The 21,709-nt window shown below is 33.1% G+C and overlaps 1 protein-coding gene and 1 long non-coding RNA gene across 2 annotated transcripts in view; one reads left to right on the forward strand and one right to left on the reverse strand.

Moving 5' to 3' along the window:
- LOC121479647 overlaps positions 1-21,709 on the forward strand; it is a 112,648-nt gene that overhangs the window by 46,067 nt on the left and 44,872 nt on the right. The window lies entirely within an intron of this gene.
- On the reverse strand, positions 1,105-14,021 carry RERGL (RERG like). The gene is made up of 5 exons (XM_041735341.1): positions 13,915-14,021; positions 12,471-12,527; positions 8,731-8,804; positions 7,696-7,844; positions 1,105-5,342 (listed from the first exon to the last, which is right to left on the reverse strand). Exons 1-5 carry the CDS (start codon positions 14,015-14,017, stop codon positions 5,060-5,062), a joined length of 666 nt encoding a protein of 221 aa, XP_041591275.1. The 5' UTR covers positions 14,018-14,021; the 3' UTR covers positions 1,105-5,059.

Raw genomic sequence — 21,709 nt, forward strand, 5'->3', positions numbered from 1 at the left:
AATTTATTACCTTGAAAGTAAATTTATATCTGGAAAAATACCAGTCTAATATGTGTTTGAATGTTTCCAAGTGTCTAGTTATTAAGTAGTCATCTTCAGTCCTATAAAATGGTCTGGATACTACAGTGGTAACTCATGGTCATGTTTCCATAAATGGCAAGTAATTTCATCTTTTACTCGTTTTTGGTGTTCTGGTTTTTATTTTTTGTTTTTGTTTCTTTCTTAATTCTTTTTGTCTTAGTAGTTCCAGGATTACTAAATGTTGGTGAAATTCCACATTGCAACTAGTACTTCATCGTCTGCTAATTCCCTCCTTAGAGGAACTTACATTTATTTCCATTATTAAAAGTAAACTTAAATTGTATTTCTATCCAAAAGAAAGAAAAACAATTTGTTTGGTAGTTTATACATTTGAAAATTATGATGACTTTCTTTGCTTTGAAATAATATATTGTCATTATAAAGTATATTGCCAATTTATAGTGTGTCTTTTTTTTTCCTTGGGAATTTAAAATACTTCAAATAATTTGGGCTTTGCCTGATTCCCCCAGAATTGTAGAGTATGACTGATAACTGCCTTTAGAATCCCTAATAGCTAAATTACAATTATTATGCAAAGTCCTACAATAGACAGTTATATGGATTATTAAATGACTTTGCCTTTTTTGCAAACTATAATCATTTTCCTTTATTAGCTGAAGGATTTCATAATTTAAGGAAGATGAGAAACCTATAAGTCACGCTTTCAAATAAGGAACATGGATATTGCAAACATTAAATTCCCCCATAAAAATGTTAAGGCATCATTAAACTAGGTTCAGATTAATACAATTCAGTCAACTCTAGATAGATATCTCCCATAATAAGCTGAAACAATACCTAGTGATCTAAGATGTAAAATATTTTACTACAGCCAATTTATAAACCTATAAAACATACAGGTATCATTCAACCTCTTTATTAATAGTGCATACCTTGTATTAAATCAAAGCCATTTTAAAGGCCCCTCCCTTTTGGCATTCCCTTCCTGGGCTGTTGCCCCTCATTCTGTGTTATCTCATTGAAGCTCATCCAAAGTGAACGACAGCATCTTTTTTACTAGAAGCAGCATAGGCAATTCCCAGCCTAGTGATACAGCTTAACTCTCTCAGAGATTTATAGACACACTTGCTATCTTCCACCTACAATATTCTATGGTCTAATGTTGATGTATTTGTTTCTCTGTAAGCAGATGTAGTTTTCTCACTTTGGAAAACTGTAATTTATTATTTTTTAGGTTTTTGCAAGTTTTTTTACATGTGAATTATAGTCACAAAAATTATAGTCACAAGAAAACATGTGAATTATAGTCACAAGAAAATTATAGTTGAGACAACTTCAGGTCTGGACTATTTTGAAGCTAGTTGGAAGAATCCTTTTTTTCACCATTTATCCCCAGTAAGAAAGCCAAATATTTTGTATTGTCTGAATTGCCAAAAGTTTTAATAAATTATCTACTCTAATTATCTATTATCACATAACAACCCCAAGACAATGGTTTAACAACAGCCAAACAGCAACAATGGTAATTATCCTCACAAATCTGCAACTGGGGCAAGATTCTCTGGGCTAACTCATCTCTGCTCTATTCAGCATCAGCTAGAGCAAGGTTAGAAACTAGAATCACCTGAAGATTTGCTGACACATTGGGTCTCTAGTCAGGTGCTTTCAGGGAAGCCAGATTCATACATGTTGACTCATGGCTCCCAAAACTTATTCCCAGGGAGGCACACATGGGACATTTGAGAACAGATAACATAGGAACAGATGGGAGCTCTAGCACCTTTCCCAACCTGGTCTCCTAAGTCCTATCTATTACTTCCACCTTATTCCGTTTTTTAAAAGAGAGTCAATAAGGGCGATTCACAATCATGGAGAGGGGAATGAGATTTAACCTTTTGATGGAAGAAGTGTCAAAAGTGTGTGAACATGTTTTAAAACTGTCACATCATAAAAGAGGAAATTAATCCAGTAGTTTTAAATATCACTCTGGAAATAATCAGGTGTGCATTTCTAAAGTTGCTTCACAGACACGGCACTTAAAATGTAATTTTTTTAATGTAAAACTGCTTTTTTCCAGGTTGAGGTAAATGGAAAAGCAAAATTGCAATATGATGGGTTAATATACATATATATTGTAAAATGATTACCACAATCAAACTGCAATCAATTAACACATCTATCACCTCACATAGTTATCTTTTGTGTGTTTGTCTGTACAAGAATGTTTGTTTGCATTGCCATGTTCCACTGATTCCTTATAATGAGATGCATTATCCCAAATTATCTTGACAAAAAAAAATCAAGGTACAATAAATAAAATTTAAAAATACATATGAACATTAGTATCCTTAACAGGAATTTTGAACTCTGAAACATTACAGACACATAAGCTTGGATTAAGCTATTAAGAAATTTTCCTACCATTTTGACATTAAGAGTTCTTGCATATAACATGAATCAATATGTTGTTTTTCATACAAAATCATCCCAAAAGAATCTTTCTTAAAGTAGGAAAATAATTCTAAAGAATGAAGACTAAATCTCTAAAACGGAGATTATCCAAGAGAATGAGGGAAAAAAATTAAGGTATAATGATTAAACTGGTATGTATTTACATATAAACATATACATATAATGTCATTGAATATTGAGACTATAAAAGATTAATAAAATCCTTGTAAATAGTTTTTTTATTATTTTTTAATCATTGTAAATAGTTGACTAAAAATATTATATCACTGAATTTTCTAACATAACATCACACAATAAGAGTTTATTTCCCATTTACATAGCAATCTAACCTGAATGTCCCTAGTTGACAGAAAGCTTTCTTAAGCTTGTGATATTAGTCCCAGTCATAAGAGGACTGGGCCTTATTACATGGAGGCTACCATGAACTTCATTAGCAAATTATCCCATTTGCCAGAGCTTCAAGATGTATACTTGGTGATCTACCCTTTGTATGTTAGGAAAGGTGGCACATGGTATAGATTTCTAGGAAGCAATCAGTGATTTTGCCAGTTGGTCAGAGACCAGTATAAAGTAAAACTGGAAGACAGTGACAAGAAAGACTAGAGAAAAAAAATGTATGAATGGATCTCTTAGAGAGGGCATAAAATATACCTATCTTTGTGTATCATGTCACTGCCCATCAGAGTGCATCCACCAAGGAAAAGTCACTATACAACCAGATGGACAGGATGATCTGTCCTGCAGATATCACCTTGCTCCTTTTCTTGGCCATCTTTGTGCTTACAAAACGGATCCAGGATAACAGTGGTCACAGTGGCATGGATGGAAGCAATGCATGGGCTTATATGGACTCTGTCTCCATCTAGCTGATTGAGTATGTCACTTCCAATCAGCCAGGATTAGGAAAGGAGCCTCTGCCCCAGATATAGCAGCACTTCTTTGGGGGTGGGTGGATAACAGGAAACAAGTTAAATGCTGGCATCCAGATTCTGCTCTTCCAGGATTCTGTCACTGGGCTGATAGTGAGAAGCACAGTTTCATGGCAACATCCCTACTGCCAATTCTGATCTATACAGCACAGTCACAGTTAAGTTTCTCAAAGTTGTCTATGCCTCCTCACCTCCTCAGCAGAGGAAATTCCTCTGAATAGTTCCAAGCAACACAGTCAGACAGTGGGTTTTTGGGCCAACCTGCCATATCAGTTCTAACTCCCCTATCTTTATGACTGTTCTGAGCTCCTTTATATTCTATCACACAGTGTGTTATTATTTCCACTACTTTTACTGTAGTGTATCAAGGCCAGGCTTCCAGGGAACAGCAAAGCTACATGGATGAGCTCTAGGTGTGGCTCCTATAATGTGGAATCATGACTCATGGTGAGGAACACCATGTCAATGAATCCTCCCTTTTGCAGGCTCATGTTCTGTGTCACCTGTCCCCCCATTTGCCTACCACCCTCCACTCAAGCTCTTCTTCCACCTTGGCCCCCAGGTTCTTGCCAATACATGTTAACCAGCACCTGTAGCATTGCTTGTACTCTCAGTTTAACTTCTGGAGACCTAAACTTAGTTATCAGTGATTCGGCTGAGGTTAGGTCTAGACCGTAACTTGAAATGCAATGAGGTCAGCAGCAGTGGTACTTAGGTCCAGAGGGTAAACAGCTGATTTTTGAAGGAAATTGTCCTCAAAGAAATCTGAGAAGGCCCCAAATGTTTGTCTAATACAATATTTCTTTAAGGACAATAAGGTCTTCGAGGCTATATATACTTAGCAACCAGCTTTTACTTTTTCTTTTTCTTTCCCTGGGATGTATGGATCTCTCTATGCACTAAAAACAACTGATCTGTTTTGTATAAAAAGCCATGTAAGTGAATTTGTGAGGATTACCCTTCTTAGCAAAGACTACAAGCAGAGGCAGAATTTTTCATCATCAGACCAAATAAAAAACAGCACTTACAGGCAAGGAACTTAACTTCTTATGGCCTAAATTATAAGTAAAATAAGTAGTATGAGTAATAAATAATACCAAGATGTAAGCAAGAACTCACTGAATTACTGGAAAGGCACTTTCAAAGTTAAATTCATGCATTTCTACTAAATTGTGAACTTTCACAAGTTTATAAATTCAGCACTATATTAACTATGTGAAATACAACTACATATTTCATTCAAAAGAAATAAATAAAATAAAGGTCACTTGAGGTCTATGGGAAGGTAGCTTAATAAAATTATTAAGCAGAGTTTATTCGGCAAGGCTAACTGCATAGCAATGCATCAATAAATTATAGTGAGTGCTATTCCATGTAATAAAGAAAAAGGTTTAATATATAGTTTTGGTTGTTTGTATCTTGTCACAATACAAGATACAAAGATACAAACAACCAAAAAGGAAAACTATATATTTGAAAACACGGCTGTGGCTTATATTCAGTCATTTCATATCTCTAAAAGAATTATTTTTTAATTGCATACAAAGGGTAAATTTAATATCATGTAAATATCCGAAACTGTCTAATATGATAAATTCCCTAGGATTACATGTCTGCTAAACAGATTTCCGTCTCTTTCCAAAAACGTTATTGATCAATTTAGCCATTGATTTAGATCCACTGGGTCTTCTCTTTTCTTTGAGTTTGAAGTTTGTCAGGATGTCCTTGATAATTCTGATAAACATCATTTCCACCTCCAGAGATTGCTCTGCTGCAGACAATTCACAGAACTGGCATCGGTTATCCAATGCCAGTTTTTGCCCTTCTTCCCAGCCAACCTCTCGTATGTGACAGAGATCTTGCTTGTTACCAACCAAAAGCACTGCTGATTCCACAGCTCTGAAATACAGAACATAACTCTGGAATTATTATTTTACATCTCTTTTTTTTTTTCTCATTAAGTAGGTTTATATCAAAATGAATTATGACCTCCCCCCAAAAAAATACTGTGCATGTATGTGTTCCTTATAGTCATATGTATGTGCATGACACATCCCCATTTACTTACAAAAGCTATTTTATATAGAATGTGATGTGTGACACTGTAACAGCAAGAATCTTAAAGCAGAGGATCTGCATTAATATAAACCTATTTTTGAATTCTGGCTCTGTTTACTAATAAGGCATGATTGTTACTTTTCCCACTTTCAATTTTCCTGTATGTAAAACAATAATAAAATAGCAGTCATTACATAGAATTCTTATAGAGATTAAACTAAATGATATATATAAAAATATCTAGTACAGTGACAGGCAACAAAAGATGCTTACCAAGTATTATTTTTCATTTCCTTATCAGTTGAAAGAGAAGGACTAACTAATGTCTCTTTACTGAACAGTAACTGTACTCGAACAATTTAGATATAATTTTCCCAAGGAAAATATTACTCAATACTCAGTGCTGTTTGTTCTTTGTTAATACCCATTATACTACACTTTAGAGAAAAATGTTATGATCTCATGACCTTGTACAATTTTTCTATGTATTTAAGAAATATGCTTCTTTGTTAAGATAATTTCTTCAGCAAATATCAATATATTCTCCTTGGTTATAGTGGCACATTTCTAAAACAGAGTTTCATTTGAAGGCTGTAGTAAGACAACTAGTCCTCAAATGCCACGGAACTCTGCCAAGTTATCTACTTTAGAGGAAAAAATGGATAAATGCAGTCTTCAACTCAATCTGAAGAGATGTTGTCTTTAGATTCTGCTCAAAGTTGGTTTCATTTCCAAGATGGTGTGAGTGGTGAGGGAAAAAAGCACTGTATGTGTTAGACTTTGAGGGTATTAATATCTTTTTCTATATAGTTTATAAAACTATTATTAATGGGGAATATGAAGTGAAATATTTTGAAGTATGAGTCACAGATATCAGATGCAACTTTATAAAACAGGCATATATTTTTGCTACCCGAGTCTATCTACAGATTGAGAACTGGAAATGCTCTAAAAATTATGTAGTATTTCAAGAAAATTGCCTGAAAAATGTCAAGTATAGGTGATTTTATTTTTATGTTTTTCAATATTCGTAAGGGATTCTTTTGATTTGGAGGAATAGCAAAGGAATTTTATTACTATCTCTTACCTAAGTCATGCTGCTTAAGTATGAGGCCATTTAATGCTTAAAACAATTTATTTCAGAAAAAACAAAACAAAACAAAAAACAAAACCTGTAATATTAGAGGAAATCAGAGCTGTGAGGTACCTTAGCAAAATCACATCCTTTTTTCCTACCATGTTTCCAATAGTTTTATAATCAGAAAAATTAGGTCTAGAGATTAAAGTGGTTTACCTAAAGTCAATCAGATATAAACAAGAATTTACATCAATTGACTCCAGGGAAATACCCTTTGTTAATTATCATCTCATAGTTCTTGATAATTAATATTTAAATAGATATAAAAACATATACAAATTTTCAGTACTAGCATTGTGTTTGTGCTTCCCATATTAGAATGTTATTTCAGACTCTAAGGGCAACTCTGATCAAGAGCACAAAGAATCCTTTATATCAGCATGTTGAATAAAAATACATATTTTAAATCCGAAAGGCTAAAGCAAAAAATAAGAAAATTAAGTGGGAAATTGATAGGGTTAAACTTATATCTACTAATGCAAGAATGGTTTAAGGCACAGTTATGTCTTCCTTCATAGTTACTTGTGTCAAAACCATTAACAATGGTAAATCATTGATCAGCTCCTTATTTTTGGAGGTGAAACAGAGAAAAATGTATTCTCATACTCAGAATTTGTAATGGCTTAATTATTCAGTCTATTTTGCTTTGATAGATTGAACAACCCAATGACTACGAATTGGATGCCAACTGTAATAAATTTGGATTTATTTAGTATCCTTAACATTTTTGTGGGAATGAAAAGGAAAGGTTGGAAAGTGAACTGTCTTGTGTACAGAGGACCATTATTTTGCGAGTGAGTGTCATGTTAACAATAGAAGCTGTCTTGTAAAATAGCCATTTACTCAGAGCAAGTAACTGTTTATGTCAGCCAGGATATAAAGTATTCTCATCTTATTCCTTTTACTACATGTGTAACTCCTGTGGAATGGAAGGTGAATTGTTCAGGGCTGTTAAATTTTGTAATTGGAAGGCTGTATTAAACTCTTCCTAATGATGCTTATAGCTATATGATGATTTACTAAAAAGAACGGAGAGAGGAATGAAGAATATCTTACCTTTTACAATGACTAGTTTGAGGCTCTCGAATTCTGTAGATCAGTGCTTTTGCAAAAGCAAATGAGGACCTGTCACTGATGTCATACACAATAACAAACCCATCTGCCCAATGCAGCTCACTTGTGAGGGAAAATTTTGCTTTCTGTGGCTGAAAATGAATCAAGCAAATTGAAATTGGTGGATATTCCACGTGTATTTTATACTTTAGACAATTAATTAATGGAAACCCATTTCACCTAAAAGGAACTTCTTAAAAAGATGTATTTGTTTGTTTGTTTGTTTGTTTATGAGAGACACAGAGAGAGAGAGGCAGAGACATAGGTAGTGGGAGACGCAGGCTCCATGCAGGGAGCCCGATGCGGGACTTGATCCCAGGTACCGGGGATCATGACTTGAGCCAAAGGCAGATGCTCAACCGCTGAGTCACCCAGGTGTCACCAAAAGAGACTTTAATAAGCTGAAGACTGATATTTTCTCAAAGGTAGTTTCCTTGGTTCTTTCTTCCTTGTCACTCTTTCTTTAATTAAAAGTGATTAAATTTTTAAAATACAGAGGAAGTATAATAAATTTTTATCTATCTCACTTTTCACTAAAAAAATTAAAAAAATAATAATTTATTTTAACTTATTTGTCTTTGAATAGACAAAGGAATTTGTACTAAAAATCTACCTTACTCATGGTTTATTGACAGTGGATGGTTACAAATGCAACTTGATGAAAATATAAACTGAACTGAGAAGCCATTAAACTATTAACTTCTAATAGCTATATACTGCGACCTCCTAGAAATATAAATGCGCCTAATATTGCTATTTCAAAAATATTTGTACTATTACATTTTTGTCAAAACTCTATGGAGAAGCTAGATAATGGAATTTATAATATTAAAAATAATCGTAAATTTTAATTTTAAATTTTAATTAGAATTGGAAATAAATTTCGCTTTTAAGACTGGCAACTTTATTTACATTTACTCTTACCCAATCTTCTCCAAATCATGACTGAAAAAATAAAATTATATCTGTTTTACTTACTTGAGAACAGGGGTCATATATTTCTAGATTCAGTTGCTTCCCTTCCAAATACAAATGCTTACTATAGATAGATTCTGCAAAAAATAATAAATAAATAATAAATAAAAATTTAAAAATGTATATATTCATTGTCAATATGGAAATACTCCAGAATTTTTCTTAAAAAATTAGCATATATTTGGATCACAGTCTCGCAAATTCAACTAGTCATCTTCTAGTAGAATACTACAGTGGCTTTTTAAAATTATTAGTGGTTAAATACATGTATTTGTTATATTTGCTCATATGTTTCTTACAAATAAACTTTATCACCATATCTATTCAACTACATGCTATTGTGCTTATATACATATCTTCTGTCCTATAACGTAGGTATCTATGTTTCTTTCTAAAGCCAATCTATTCATTATGAACTGGTTGCCCTTTACTACTGATCTACTTAAAGACATTACCCCATCAATTCTCCCTCTCTTCTGAATCATAAGTTGTTCCTCTTCACTATATCATTACTAACAGCTGAATTTCTCCAAACTTAACAATCCTTTAGATCCCCCCCAACCTCTACAGTAATTGCCCTATTACTCTGCTGGTCTTTTTGTGAGTATCTACAACCCCTGTGTCCAATTTTTCTCCCCCAAGTTCTTTGAGTTATTCCAATCAAGCTTTAGCTCAAATAACTGTTCTTATCAAGGTTACAATTTTAGATTCACTGACTAATTCTATATCTTGATCTTACTCGCCTCAGTAGCATTACTATAATCAATCACTCCTGCCTCCTTAAAATGTTTCCTTCCCATGGCTTTCAAGGCAACATACTCCCATGCTTTTTTCTTTATTCCTTGTTGCTCTGTATTAATCTTTTTTTTTATTTTTCCCATCATGTATTCTCACACTTCAAACATAGGTCCAGTTTATGGATCTCTTCTCTATCTATACTCCCTTGTTAATCTCATCCAGAGTTTTATAAAACAATTAGCGTTGATGGACCCAATTTATATCTGTAGTCTAGACCCTTCCTTGAACTTCAGATGCAAACAACTACTGCTATTGTACATCTCCCTTTGGACACCCAATAGACATCTCAACCTGAACATACTTAAAACTGAAACCCCAATTTCCCTGAAAAGACTCTATCTTCCACAGTTTTCCATTTCATTAAGTGACATATTGATAACTCAAGTTGATCAGGTTAACAGCTTTTAGTCATCCTTGATCCTGTCTTTCTCTTACCTACCATATTTATCCTATTAAAAATTCCTTTTTCATTCTCTTTAAAGTATATTTTGAGTTTGTTTCTTATCTTCTCCATTATTAACACATCATTATTTTTGTTTAGATTATTACCAAACTTCCTAATTCAGCTCTCTGCTTTACCCTCTCCTAACTCCCTTTTCATGCGTACTCTATTCTCAACACAGGAGCAAAAGTGAACCTTGTAGCCAAATCCATATCACTTGTCTGATCAAATCTCTCCAGTGGCTCCCCATCTCACTTGAATAAATCAAAGCCTTTAAAATGCCTGAGAATGGCCCTCATTGTCTAGTCCTCCATGACTTCTCTGGCTATTCTTCCTCAAATTATTCGTACTCAAACTACACCATCCTCCATACCATTCCTTACCTCTTCCAGAAATTTCCTGCCTCAGAATTTCGGTAATTATTCCTCCTGTGAGAAATGTAATCCTCCAGATATTTTCGTGGCTCAGTTTTTACCACCAGCATGTGTCTGTTCAACCCTAATTATCCAATTTTAAGTGGTCAAATAGTATAATAGTGCCATTCCCCCATGATGTTTCCTTTTTCTTCATAGCATCTATCACCATGTGATATAACTTATACTTAATTTTTTTAATGGACAGTTCCTTCTGGAATATAAATCTTATGGAGGCCTGGATAATTATTGTTTTCATTCATTGCTATAGCTTTTTTACCTAGAAGAGTACCTGAGACATTGTAGGTACTCAATAAATATTTGTTAAATGAATAAAGGCCTATCTTTCTGTAACTTTTCCTCGGGGTTTAATAAAAGGCCTACTTCTCTCCAAAATGGCACACTGACAAAAAATCATGCCCCATTCAAGCAATGTAGCACATAGTTAAAGACATGTAGCAAGCTTTTTGGGAGCCAACCTCAGAGGGTTAGGGATGAATTTTAAAATCCTTTGAGGTTACATTTAATGAAACTATAACAAGTTTCATTAAGCCTTAAAGTCTATTTTCAGACAGTTCCTTCTAACTTCATAGATTTACCACTGACTGTGAATCATAAAAGTTCCTTTTAGACATTTAAAAGTATCTACTCAAAACTCAAAAACTGCCCGCAGGGGTCACTAACTCTTAACTTTTTAGAATTTTATTATCTTCCCTTTCTGGTCTTCATTTACAAAATGGAGTCATTTTTTTGCTAGTTTGTTCTCATGCAAGGATGACCTTTTGTTCATTCGGTTGTCTTTTCAAAATTTCTCTCTTTTTTTTTAATGGATATGTACCAGCCAGAATTGTGTGCACTTCATTTGTTTATAAAACTACTTCTTATAAAAGATTAAGGGGATTTGTTGATGTTATTTTTGGGTGTGGTTTTATGTTATGTTTTGTTATTCTGAAACATTTTCTCCTGCCTGGCTCCTACTTTGTTTTATATTGACTTTTCTGGCTGAAGTATTTGACCTGAGAAATGAAGCAATAAGAATTTCTCTTTCTATGTATTTCTTCTTTCTTTAATCAGTTTCCAAGAACTTACCCTAAAATGTTCACAATGTCATATGGACTGAAATAGTATATTAGAAACATGTAGAAAGCAACACAATGCAATACTTTAAAGTTACTTCCTAAAATTCTCCAATAATGCTACCTAATGCTACCTCATGAATGGAGGCTATTTTTCTTTTTTTTTTTTTTTTTTTTTTTTTTTTGTGAAGGGAGTTATTTCTCATCGAAAAACACACTGGCAATGATAACTTCCTATTACTCTAAGTAGAAATTATTGAAAAAAAATCATTCCCCTTTCTCCTAATTCTCATATTTTTTTTTAGACATCTATTGTTCTTGTTTAAAAAACAAAGAGCAAAACACTTTTCCCCCATGCCTTAAATCAGGTGAGATATTAGTACCATTATATTGATTAATTGCTGAGCCAAAAATATACTCAAAACTCTGCCAAAATTCTTCACTTTTTATTAATGCCCCACTGTGGTATTTCCCATATGTTATGCTAATTCTGATCAAAATAAATTTAGAGCAGAGTTAGTAAAATGATTTTAAGAAACTTAGTTAAGCAACCTAGATAAGTATAATCTTTAATCAGGTAAAATTGTCCCGTTATTTTCACACAGTTTTACAATTAACATAAGCTTTATTTTGTCATTCTAGTGCTTTTATAATTAATTTGTCCTTATCTTTTAACAGATGTTTATTTAATTTCAGAAATCTTTTATAGTTTGCAAAAATATTCATACATGCTTTATAATATTGGCAGGAGGAGAATCTCAGTTTTAATGTTCTAATTTTAGCCTGAAACAAACTGACTTTCTAATCCATCTTACCTAACATCAACTTGGGTGAATTTTATCATAAAAGAACATTCAAGTACCTATTTTGGCATTTCCAACCAGAATCTGAATAAATAAGTTGCTTAAAAGTGCAACAATGGAAAATTCTATCAAAATGCTTCAGTGATCTTAACTGTAGTTTAATTAAAATGCTGACATTTTAAAGGTGATAAAGTCTCAAGTGGTGACTTACCGAAATTAGAGGCATATTCTCCAATGAATCGTTTGGTAAGAAACCTTACTGTAAGGGCTGCAAAACAAACATGCTGGACTTAGGGTCTCTTCTGTTTTGGGACACAGATAACTTAGCTATGTACATGAAGTTTTATCTTTCAGTTAAAAAATTACCAAGCATTAATACAGACCTTAAAGCTTTATTAAATTCTAGTCTAAATAATAGCAAGATTTTCACTGTACAACCATAAAAATTAAAAGACTAGAAAGAAAGTGATCTGTCTATTCAAATCACTATGTAATTAATTCATGAATGCAAACAGGTAAAGCAGCTTGCCTTATTTAACAGAATCAGAGCTCTCATTAGGTTTGAAACTCAAGAACTATATCATCTCTTTATATTCTTTATTGTACTAAATCTGGTTCCAAGGTGCTGTGTGCTATAATGACAAAGATAAGATCAAGCTTCTACAGTTGTTTGTGAGGATATTGGGACTTCAAAATCCAGGAAACCAGAAAAAGGATCTCTATGGTCAGTTGCAGCTCCTGGGTCTGGCCAGCTGTATGGTTCATGAAGTTCAGGTAGCTCTTTGGTGGCATCCTGGCCACCATCATAATGGAACCAAAAACAAATTCCAGTAAAATAAAACAAAACCATGGCTTTCAAAATCAGGGCATCAAAAAAAAAAAAAAAGAATAAATAAAAATTTAAAAAAAAAAATCAGGGCACCTGTTGCTCAGTCCCCAGGCACCTATAAAGCCATGCCTGTCCTAAGTTTTCTCACTTCAAAAATACTGCATTTAAAAAGTAATCCACAAAAAAATTTAAAATTAATGAAATAAAAATAAAAAATAAAAAATAATCCACAGTCGTACATGGATGGCTCAGGCAATTAAGCGTCTGACTTCAGGTCATGATCTTGGGGTCCTGGGATTGAGCCCCGTGTCAGGCTCTACACTCAGTGGGAGTCTACTTGTCCCCCTCCCTCTCCCTTTGCTCCTACCCCTGCTCATGCTGTCTCTCAAATAAAATAAAATAAAATAAAATAAAATAAAATAAAATAAAATAAATAAAATAAAATAAAATAAAAATCTTTAAAAAAATACACAGGTCTCCATGAATTCTTCTCTGCCCTTAGTCTCAGAGCAGAAGAATCAGTTCAAGACTACTGCTTTGCCACTAGTGGATGTGAGGGCAGGTGTGGTAGAGTAAGAAGTAGTTGGGACAATGAAGGAGGAATTTACTATTATTCCAAAGAATTTTTAAAAAGCATAAATTAATACTTCAGTTATCTTCCTCAAACTGTTTATAAATTCTATAAATATACAGTTAATTGCATTATTACTCATAAAAATAAAAACTTTTAATGAAAAATAACGTTATATACCTATATCTATGAGATCAATATATTTCTCACTCTTTTTGCATTCTGAACCATGCCAAAGGAAACAACATAACTCACCAGATTTGCCTGTTCCTTCACCACCCAAGACAGCAAGCTTCACATCATTCATCTTGTCTTTCTGCTCCTGTCTTCTGGAGCTATACTGACTTGAGCCCAGCATGTGCTTTTAAAATACTTTTTAATAATGCTGCTATCATTTCTCTAAGGCCAACTCCGCCCCACACTCTTACCGTCCAATAATAACTTTATAAATGTTTTCCTGGAGTCTTTTTAAATATATCCCATTAAAAAAAAAAAAACACTGCAGTTACTATTTAGACATAAAGTCAATAGTTCTTAAGTCAATAGTTAAGAATTTCACAGAAATTTTGCAGAATTTCTTAACTAAGCTAAGAAAGCTTAGCCCCCAAGCCTCTAATTTTATGTACACAGAATCTACTTTTCCCTAGGACCTAGAAAAGTGATTTCTCTTAGAAAGTTTTTAGAGAATGAATATACATTCCTGTAAACCTACTTAGATTGGATCAGTTTTGATTTTTCTCCTAATACCTGAGCCTACATCTTCTTGGGCTTCTCCTGTGAAAGACAAAGGGAAGAAGTAAACTTGGTCATGAATAGAAATGAGAGAAGGAGGACGATGGCTTTTCATATGTATTACTTTAGGTTTGACAGCAGGGCACATAAATACCCAGCCCATGTTTCCAAGTCTTGGGAGGCTCTCAATGAGATATATGGATGGACACTACAGGGTTTTACCCTTCCAATGTCTTTCTTAAAAAGCAATCTCTCTGTCTCTCTCTCTCTCTTAAATTTTATGCCAATAGAAAACAGTAAGGTTTCTGAGAAAAAAAAATAAAGCAAGCAGCTTTATGTTGCTTAAAGAACAATAAACAAAAATCTATCATGTTCCCTTCTATAGTACTTTATAATTAGGGAAAAAATCAAAAAAGGAATAATATTTGGAAGGGGTATTGTGACATAATTCATTCCTGCTATGACATAAAGATGTAAATTTAATATGCAAAATGATGAGTCTTTCATATCTCTTTTAACCATTTTCCCCTACTACAAATCGCCACATTATTTTTTTTTCCCTTTCTCTCTCCCCATTTGTAAAAGTATATATTGGAAGGTTGAGAAAAGAGTACAACAGCAAATACAAGAATTCAACTTTGTGTACTAAATTTTGACGCCCAAGTTAAGGGAATTTCATTTCTAAGCTGGGTTGATCACAGGTATAATATGCTTTTTAAAAATGCATGTCTTTAACCAACATTGAGTAACTGCCACTTTTTATTGAAGCTGTGTTGAGTTTATACAAGATCAACAATTAAATAAAGAATTCTTCTGCATTAATAAGTATATAGTCTACTAAAATGAAAATTGAAACAATTAGAATGACAATAAACATGACATATCTAAAACAGGGCTCTAACCAAAGGCTGGGGAAAGCAAAGCAGTGAATGGAAAGGTCTTCAAAAAGTAGGTAAAACTTAAAACATGAGCAGAACCCTACAGAGGAAAGAAAGAGTGTTTGGGGGTTAGGGAGATGTGTCTATTCCAAAAAAAAAAAAAAAGGAATTAGACACTGTAAAGAGAAAAAAAAAAGGCAAGAGAAAGTATGGCAAATTTATGAGATCAACAAAGTAACAGCTGAAACAAATTTTTCCTTTCATTACAAATTATTTTAAAAATTAAAAATAAGCTATGTTCTCTCTTTAATCCATGCACCTATATTAAAAGTAACAAGCGATTATTTTTCTATTAAGGAAGTGTACCAGCTGATTTACTATACTATGGAATTGAATCTTTTCCCCTGTATTTGGAGAAATTCTATTTTTATCTTCTTAGAAAGGTTCTGATCACTGTCTTTAGGAAGTTTAGTATACCTACTGATAGAAAGGAAAAGCTTAACTTCATAGCATACATGATATTGAAAATAATATATAGTTCTTACACCATATCCTCCTCCTTCACTTCCACTGAATTCCAAAAATAAATATAGTAAAAAAAGCAGTCGAGTGTTGGAATAGAGTGAAGCTATAAACCTGAATGGAGAGAACATAATTATGTACATACTTTTCTAAAAAACAGAATTTTTATATATTTTTTGGCCTCAGGTAAAGGATGCTAAAATATTATATTCTGATAGACATATTACTTCTACTATCTAGAATCCTCTCACAACCGAAACAAAATTATTTTATTACTTTATTCATTTATTGAATGAATAAAAATTTATTGTTTACTATGGGTCTGGCACTATTTTCAGTGTTAGAGACATATTAATGAAAAAGTAGGTTCTGCTCGTAGGAGATGGACATTAAATATTAAAAAATAACAAACTACATATCAGGTGTTCATTAATGCTATAATTTTATCTGTTTAATATTTATTTCTCTGAGGTCAGGTTAACCACCCCTTCTTAGCTAATATTTCCCTGTAATTTCTGTGAGAATAGATGCAGAATTTCTCCACCAAAAGTTTCAGATTCACAAAAGTGGAGTGATTTTAAAAAAATCTCCAAAGAGAAAGAATATCTATTTTGTTCCATATACTATTCTAGAACCTTGAAAAGATGGGCTACTTCCATGTCATTTTCTGTGTCTATCATAATCTAAACCAGACATGAATGGCGTACATAAACAAACAGAAAACAAAGAAATACAAGGTTAAGGGGCACTAGGGAGGCTTAGTGGTTGTTTCTTTTGGCTCAGGTCATGATCCTGGGGTCCTGGAATGGAGTCCTGCATTGGCAGAGGGAGAAGCAGGCTCCCTCTGGGAGCTTCTCCCTCTGCCTAGGTCTCTGCCTCTCTCTCTCTCTGGATCTCTCATAAATAAATAAATAAATAAATAAATAAATAAATAAATAAATCTTTTCTTAAAAAAAAATACAATGCTAACTAATATAGATCCTAGTTCCTAAGTATACTAGCAAATCAAATCCAGAAATGTTATTTTAAGAGCCAAGTGTCATGAGCTAGTAGAATTTATTCTAAGAATGACAATGAAACAACAGGAAATTTGGTAGAATATTCCAGTACATTACCAAGATAAAGGAGAAAAAAAATGCATGAATAATATGCATCCAAAAGCATTACATTAAATTTAATAGCCACTTAAAATAAACAGAGGTGCCTGGGTGACTCAGTCAGTTAAGGATCTTTTTTTTTTTTTTCAAGATTTTTTTTAAAATAATCGAGCATGGGGCAGGGAGGAGCAAAGGGAGAGGAAGAGGATTGAGGCTGAATATGAGGCTCAATCCCATAACCCTGAGATCATGATGTGAGCTGAAAACAAGGGCCAGCCCCTTAACAGACTGTGCAACCCAGCAGCCCCAAGCATCCGACTCTTGATTTGAGCTCAGGTCATGATCTCAAGGTTGACGGATAGAGCTCCGTGGCAGGCTCCCACTCAGTGTGGAATCAACTTGTCCTTCCCCCTCTCTTCTTTGCTCCTCTTTCCCCTCACAACCCTCTCACTCACAAGCTTGTGTTCTCTCTCAAATAAATAAAATCTTTAAATAATAAAATACTTTGTAATCCAGATTTCTTAACTTGATTAAGGTTATTTTTTAATCCAAATATCAGAAAATAACAAATACCTATAGAATTATTACTCATATTCCTAATAAAAGTATTTTGTCTGTTAATTTTAGCCCAGAATTTGGTAGTCCTATTCAATACAATGAGGAGAAAAAATAGCACATATGAAAATGGGGAGACAAATGATAATGATCTACAAATGTTATTTTTCATTAACTATATTATCTACATTATTGGCATACATAAAAACATTCAGTAAGATAGTCAACAAAAGATAAACATAAAATTACATAAAAATAGTAATTCCAAGTAATAAAAATAACAACTAACATGTTTAACATGTTTAACACAATGTATAACATATAATTTATAAAATGTTTTCCAGATATACTACATTTAATCCTCTGAGAAACTTCAGCTAGGTATATTATTAACATACTATAATAGAAACCCAGTCCTTTTCACAAAGGAAAAAAAAGAAATAAAAAGAATAAAACTAAAAAGGAATGTATAATATTTATCTGATGAATTCTCAGGTTACTGACGTTTATAAAATTACATGGACAAACATAAATACAAAGACCCAATGTTGTAATTACTACCAAATCAATCTAAAAGTAAAATGCAAGGATAATTAAAATACCAACATAGATGGTTTAATTGAATGTAGAAAGCTTATTTGGAAAAGAAAATATGCAAGAATAACTGAGAAAATTTTAGATAAAAGAGTGACAAAATATCTTTCATGAACCAAATAATACTAAAAATAATTAAATACTATTTTATTAGAATGGGATTGATATGGTCACTAATTTGATTATAGAAACTGAGTATACAGAAATTTATTAGGAATATAATGTCTTTAATATGTGTTATCTTTAAGTTGTGTTGATGCTATTAGAAAAAAATCATAGAATAATGTTATGTGTGTACTTATACCATGCAGAAAAATAAGTTGTGACTATTAAAAATCTTAGTGTGAAAATTAAACTGAAAAAAGCTTACATAATCTGAAATATATATTTAGCAATCTTCCAAATAAGTGTGGGGAGGGAAAAGTCTTCAGAAAAAAACCCAAAGATATAAAGAAAAATATACACAGAAAAAAACAATCTAATGATGTCATAATTGGTCTTCAAATGTTGGTTATTTAGTCCCATGGGATTATTGACCAACATGTGTGAATTTGTAGATTTACTAATAGCAAAATAAATATTTAGATACAAATGGATTCTTTTCATCAGAATTGAGGTATTTGTTTCACCTCAATATACATCATGTAACTGAAGGAAATAAAGTTCTAGCAGAAAACAAATGTTTTTAAAATTGAATTACTTCTGGATCCTTTTATGTGATAATATGGAAATTTTTCATGAAAGAGTAGCTTTTTTTAAAAGAAGAAAATGGTATTCTTCTAATCTCACAAAGCACATGTTTTCAAACAGCTAACAGATCTAAACTACATTGAGTGTTCAGGTGTTTTCACATTATGTTGGGGTTAGGTAAGCAATCTAGGGGAAAATTTACAGAAAAAAAAAGATCATTTCATTGCTAAGCTCTATCTCTCTTCTGTTCCAAAAGCACTTTATGCCATGTATCACAGATAGCGTTCTCAGCCAGAGATTAGAAGCAATTTCTGTGTAATCACAGATCCTCCAAAATCTGTTGCAAAGAAATTATTCAAACCTGGACATTTACCTAACCAAATGATGAAGCTGTTGCACTTGTGGCTACTTATACAAAATCTCTATTACTATTAATAGTGACTAGCACACAAAAAACTTCTATTAGTTCACAATCCAATACTTTTTTGGCTATAATGTATGTATCCTAGAACTGATAATTGCTTAGTTCATCAATGTATATTGTAGCAGTTTATTCTTTACATTTTCCTACATAAATTCCTTTTTGGTATATGTGATTCCTTTAATGGATTGGCTATTTATCTGAACCAGTATATGAAACAGGTTGCTATGTGACAAAATGACTCCCACATTATTTGATCTGGGAAGCCTATTTTTAGAGTCTACACCTATTTATGGTTACAGTTCTTGGCATATAGCCTCTTGAGTGTCTTTGCTTAAAATTTAACAAATCATATCTGAATACCAAACACTAACCTAGTCTACAAACTGCAACTAATCTTGGTTTATCTTTGTTTATCTTTTCTTTTCCCTCTCCTCCCCTTTCTGCCCCCCCCCCCCCTCCGTGTCAATGTGTCTCTTGTTTGCTTGCTTTCTTCCTTTATTTTTGGCTGCTTTTAGGAGTTTTTAGGTGCTTTTCTTTATCAGCAGTGTTCTAAAACTTCACAACGTTATTTCCTAGTGCATGTCATTGTTTTCCAATCATTGTACAGACACTCATTTGGCCCTCTCAATCTAGAGATCCCTGCTTCTCAGTTCTAGGAATCATTCTCATATTAATCCTTTAACAATTTATTAAACTCTGTCTTATGCGTACTTCTTCTTATGCGTACTTTCCTGGTTGAAACTCACATTAATCAGATTTTGAAATTACAAGGTTGATTGTTAAAAATTGACATTTTTTCTCCTATTGACCTGTCCTATATCTTTAACTTTTCCTTTATAGCTTAGTTCATAATTCTACCTTGAATATATACACACACAATTTTTAAGAGTGTTTTTTTAAAGATTTTATTTATTCATGAGATACAGAGAGAGAGAGAGAGAGAGAGAGGCAGAGGCACAGGCAGAGGGAAAAGCAGGCTCCATGCAGGGAGCCTGATGTGGGACTCGATCCCCGGTCTCCAGGATCACACCCTGGGCTGAAGACGGCGCTAAACTGCTGAGCCACCAGGGCTGCCCTTAAGAGTGCTTTCTTATTTGCTAGCAATTGTACTACTGTACACATTAATTTCAATTCAAAGAAAAAGATAAAGTTTGATACATTCTGCAGTAGAACTTGAATATATAATCCCTATCATGATTAACTTCACCTTTATGAACCAGGATTGTTCTAGGTTACAGTGTAATAATACATAATAAATACATGATTGTTAATATATGATATATATGTGTGTGTGAATTTCAATTAAACAAGGTAAACAGGTTATATCATTCCCAAACAATTTAAAAACTCAGTTGACATCATGAATAGAATTGACCTATGACTGTTATGCCTTTATAATTCTTAATCACTTTTAGAACAAGTTTTGAAAGATAATCTTTCATTTTGGTATCATATTCTAGAGAAAAATTTTATTCAATATGTAATGTTAGTAATTGACTAAATTACATGGGCCTGTTTTTTTTTTAAGAAAAATAATGAATACCTCATCAATTTGCAAAGGTTTTCAAAGCATGTGCGAGACTAAATAATTGAATGCCTTCGCTAATTTTTCTCAGCGTGTATACTTATAATTGCAATTATCTTTTCAAGGTAAATGATTCAGTATTTATTTTACTCTTTTAAATTATTCTTGAAGTGTTTATTGTTTTATAAGGTTTTAATTTCCTGCTATGTTTATAATAGTTGAAACATGATAGCTAATTGTAATTACAACTCAGCTATTCTCCCTCTTTCTCTTCTCTAAAAATGTATACAGTCTTCCTGTAGACACTGGTAATTTTCTTCGAAACTACTTCAGTTTTTGTCAAAAGTTTGCAAGTAGACTAAAATTTTAGTTAGCTCTTAGCTCTTTCCTAATCACTTGAAGTTGGTCAGTAGGACAAAAGTTAGACTATGGTCTCAGGAAGCAGGCTTGTTCTGTAATGCAGGTGCTCTAACAGGAGCTTGAGTGAGCAATGAATGCATGGTTTACTGCAGTAGAGTGCACATTCTGCAGAAATAGGAGCTTCAAAGACTGACCAACGTAGATGTGAGCAGGATACGTTATTCATATTTTCTCAACTCCTTTTTTACCCTTTAGAAATATTCCAAAATAAAATTTTTGGAATTTGAGCTGATCTGACAATTAAATGGAATAGAATGAATAAAAAGTATGATTCCTCTGAAAGACTGTTATAGACTTCAAAATATGTAATGTCCAAAAAGATGAAAAGTATATTTCCTGCTCATATAAAATACTAAATATGTGTTCCTGATCAGTGAAACAGCTCTCCTCCAACATCTTTAATGCCTAGCTTCCAAACATCCTGCCTCAGGGCAGTGGGAAGGGAAAAAGCATGACAAATCATGCCGGGAGGTCTGGGTGGGCTAGCCCGGAATAGGTGTGTTTCACTTCTGCTCACAGAAACCTGAATTGTAAATGAAACATCAGCCCTTTGGCTCCTCTTGTGCCTCAAATGTGCTAGCCTTTGGACTAGAAATCAGGCCATTAGTTCTGG

Source organism: Vulpes lagopus, chromosome 21, assembly GCF_018345385.1.
Source record: "Vulpes lagopus strain Blue_001 chromosome 21, ASM1834538v1, whole genome shotgun sequence".
Classification (NCBI taxonomy): domain Eukaryota; kingdom Metazoa; phylum Chordata; class Mammalia; order Carnivora; family Canidae; genus Vulpes; species Vulpes lagopus.

Bases quoted from the DNA above. Each gene is read 5' to 3' on its own strand.
- RERGL (XM_041735341.1), bottom strand. From the start codon at position 14,017: ATGCTGGGCTCAAGTCAGTATAGCTCCAGAAGACAGGAGCAGAAAGAC. The intron at 12,528-13,914 runs GTGAGTTATGTT...TTTGTTTTGCAG, and splicing joins TGAAGGAACAGGCAAATCTG to CCCTTACAGTAAGGTTTCTT. The intron at 5,343-7,695 runs GTAAGATATTCT...TCTGTATTTCAG, and splicing joins CAAACTAGTCATTGTAAAAG to AGCTGTGGAATCAGCAGTGC.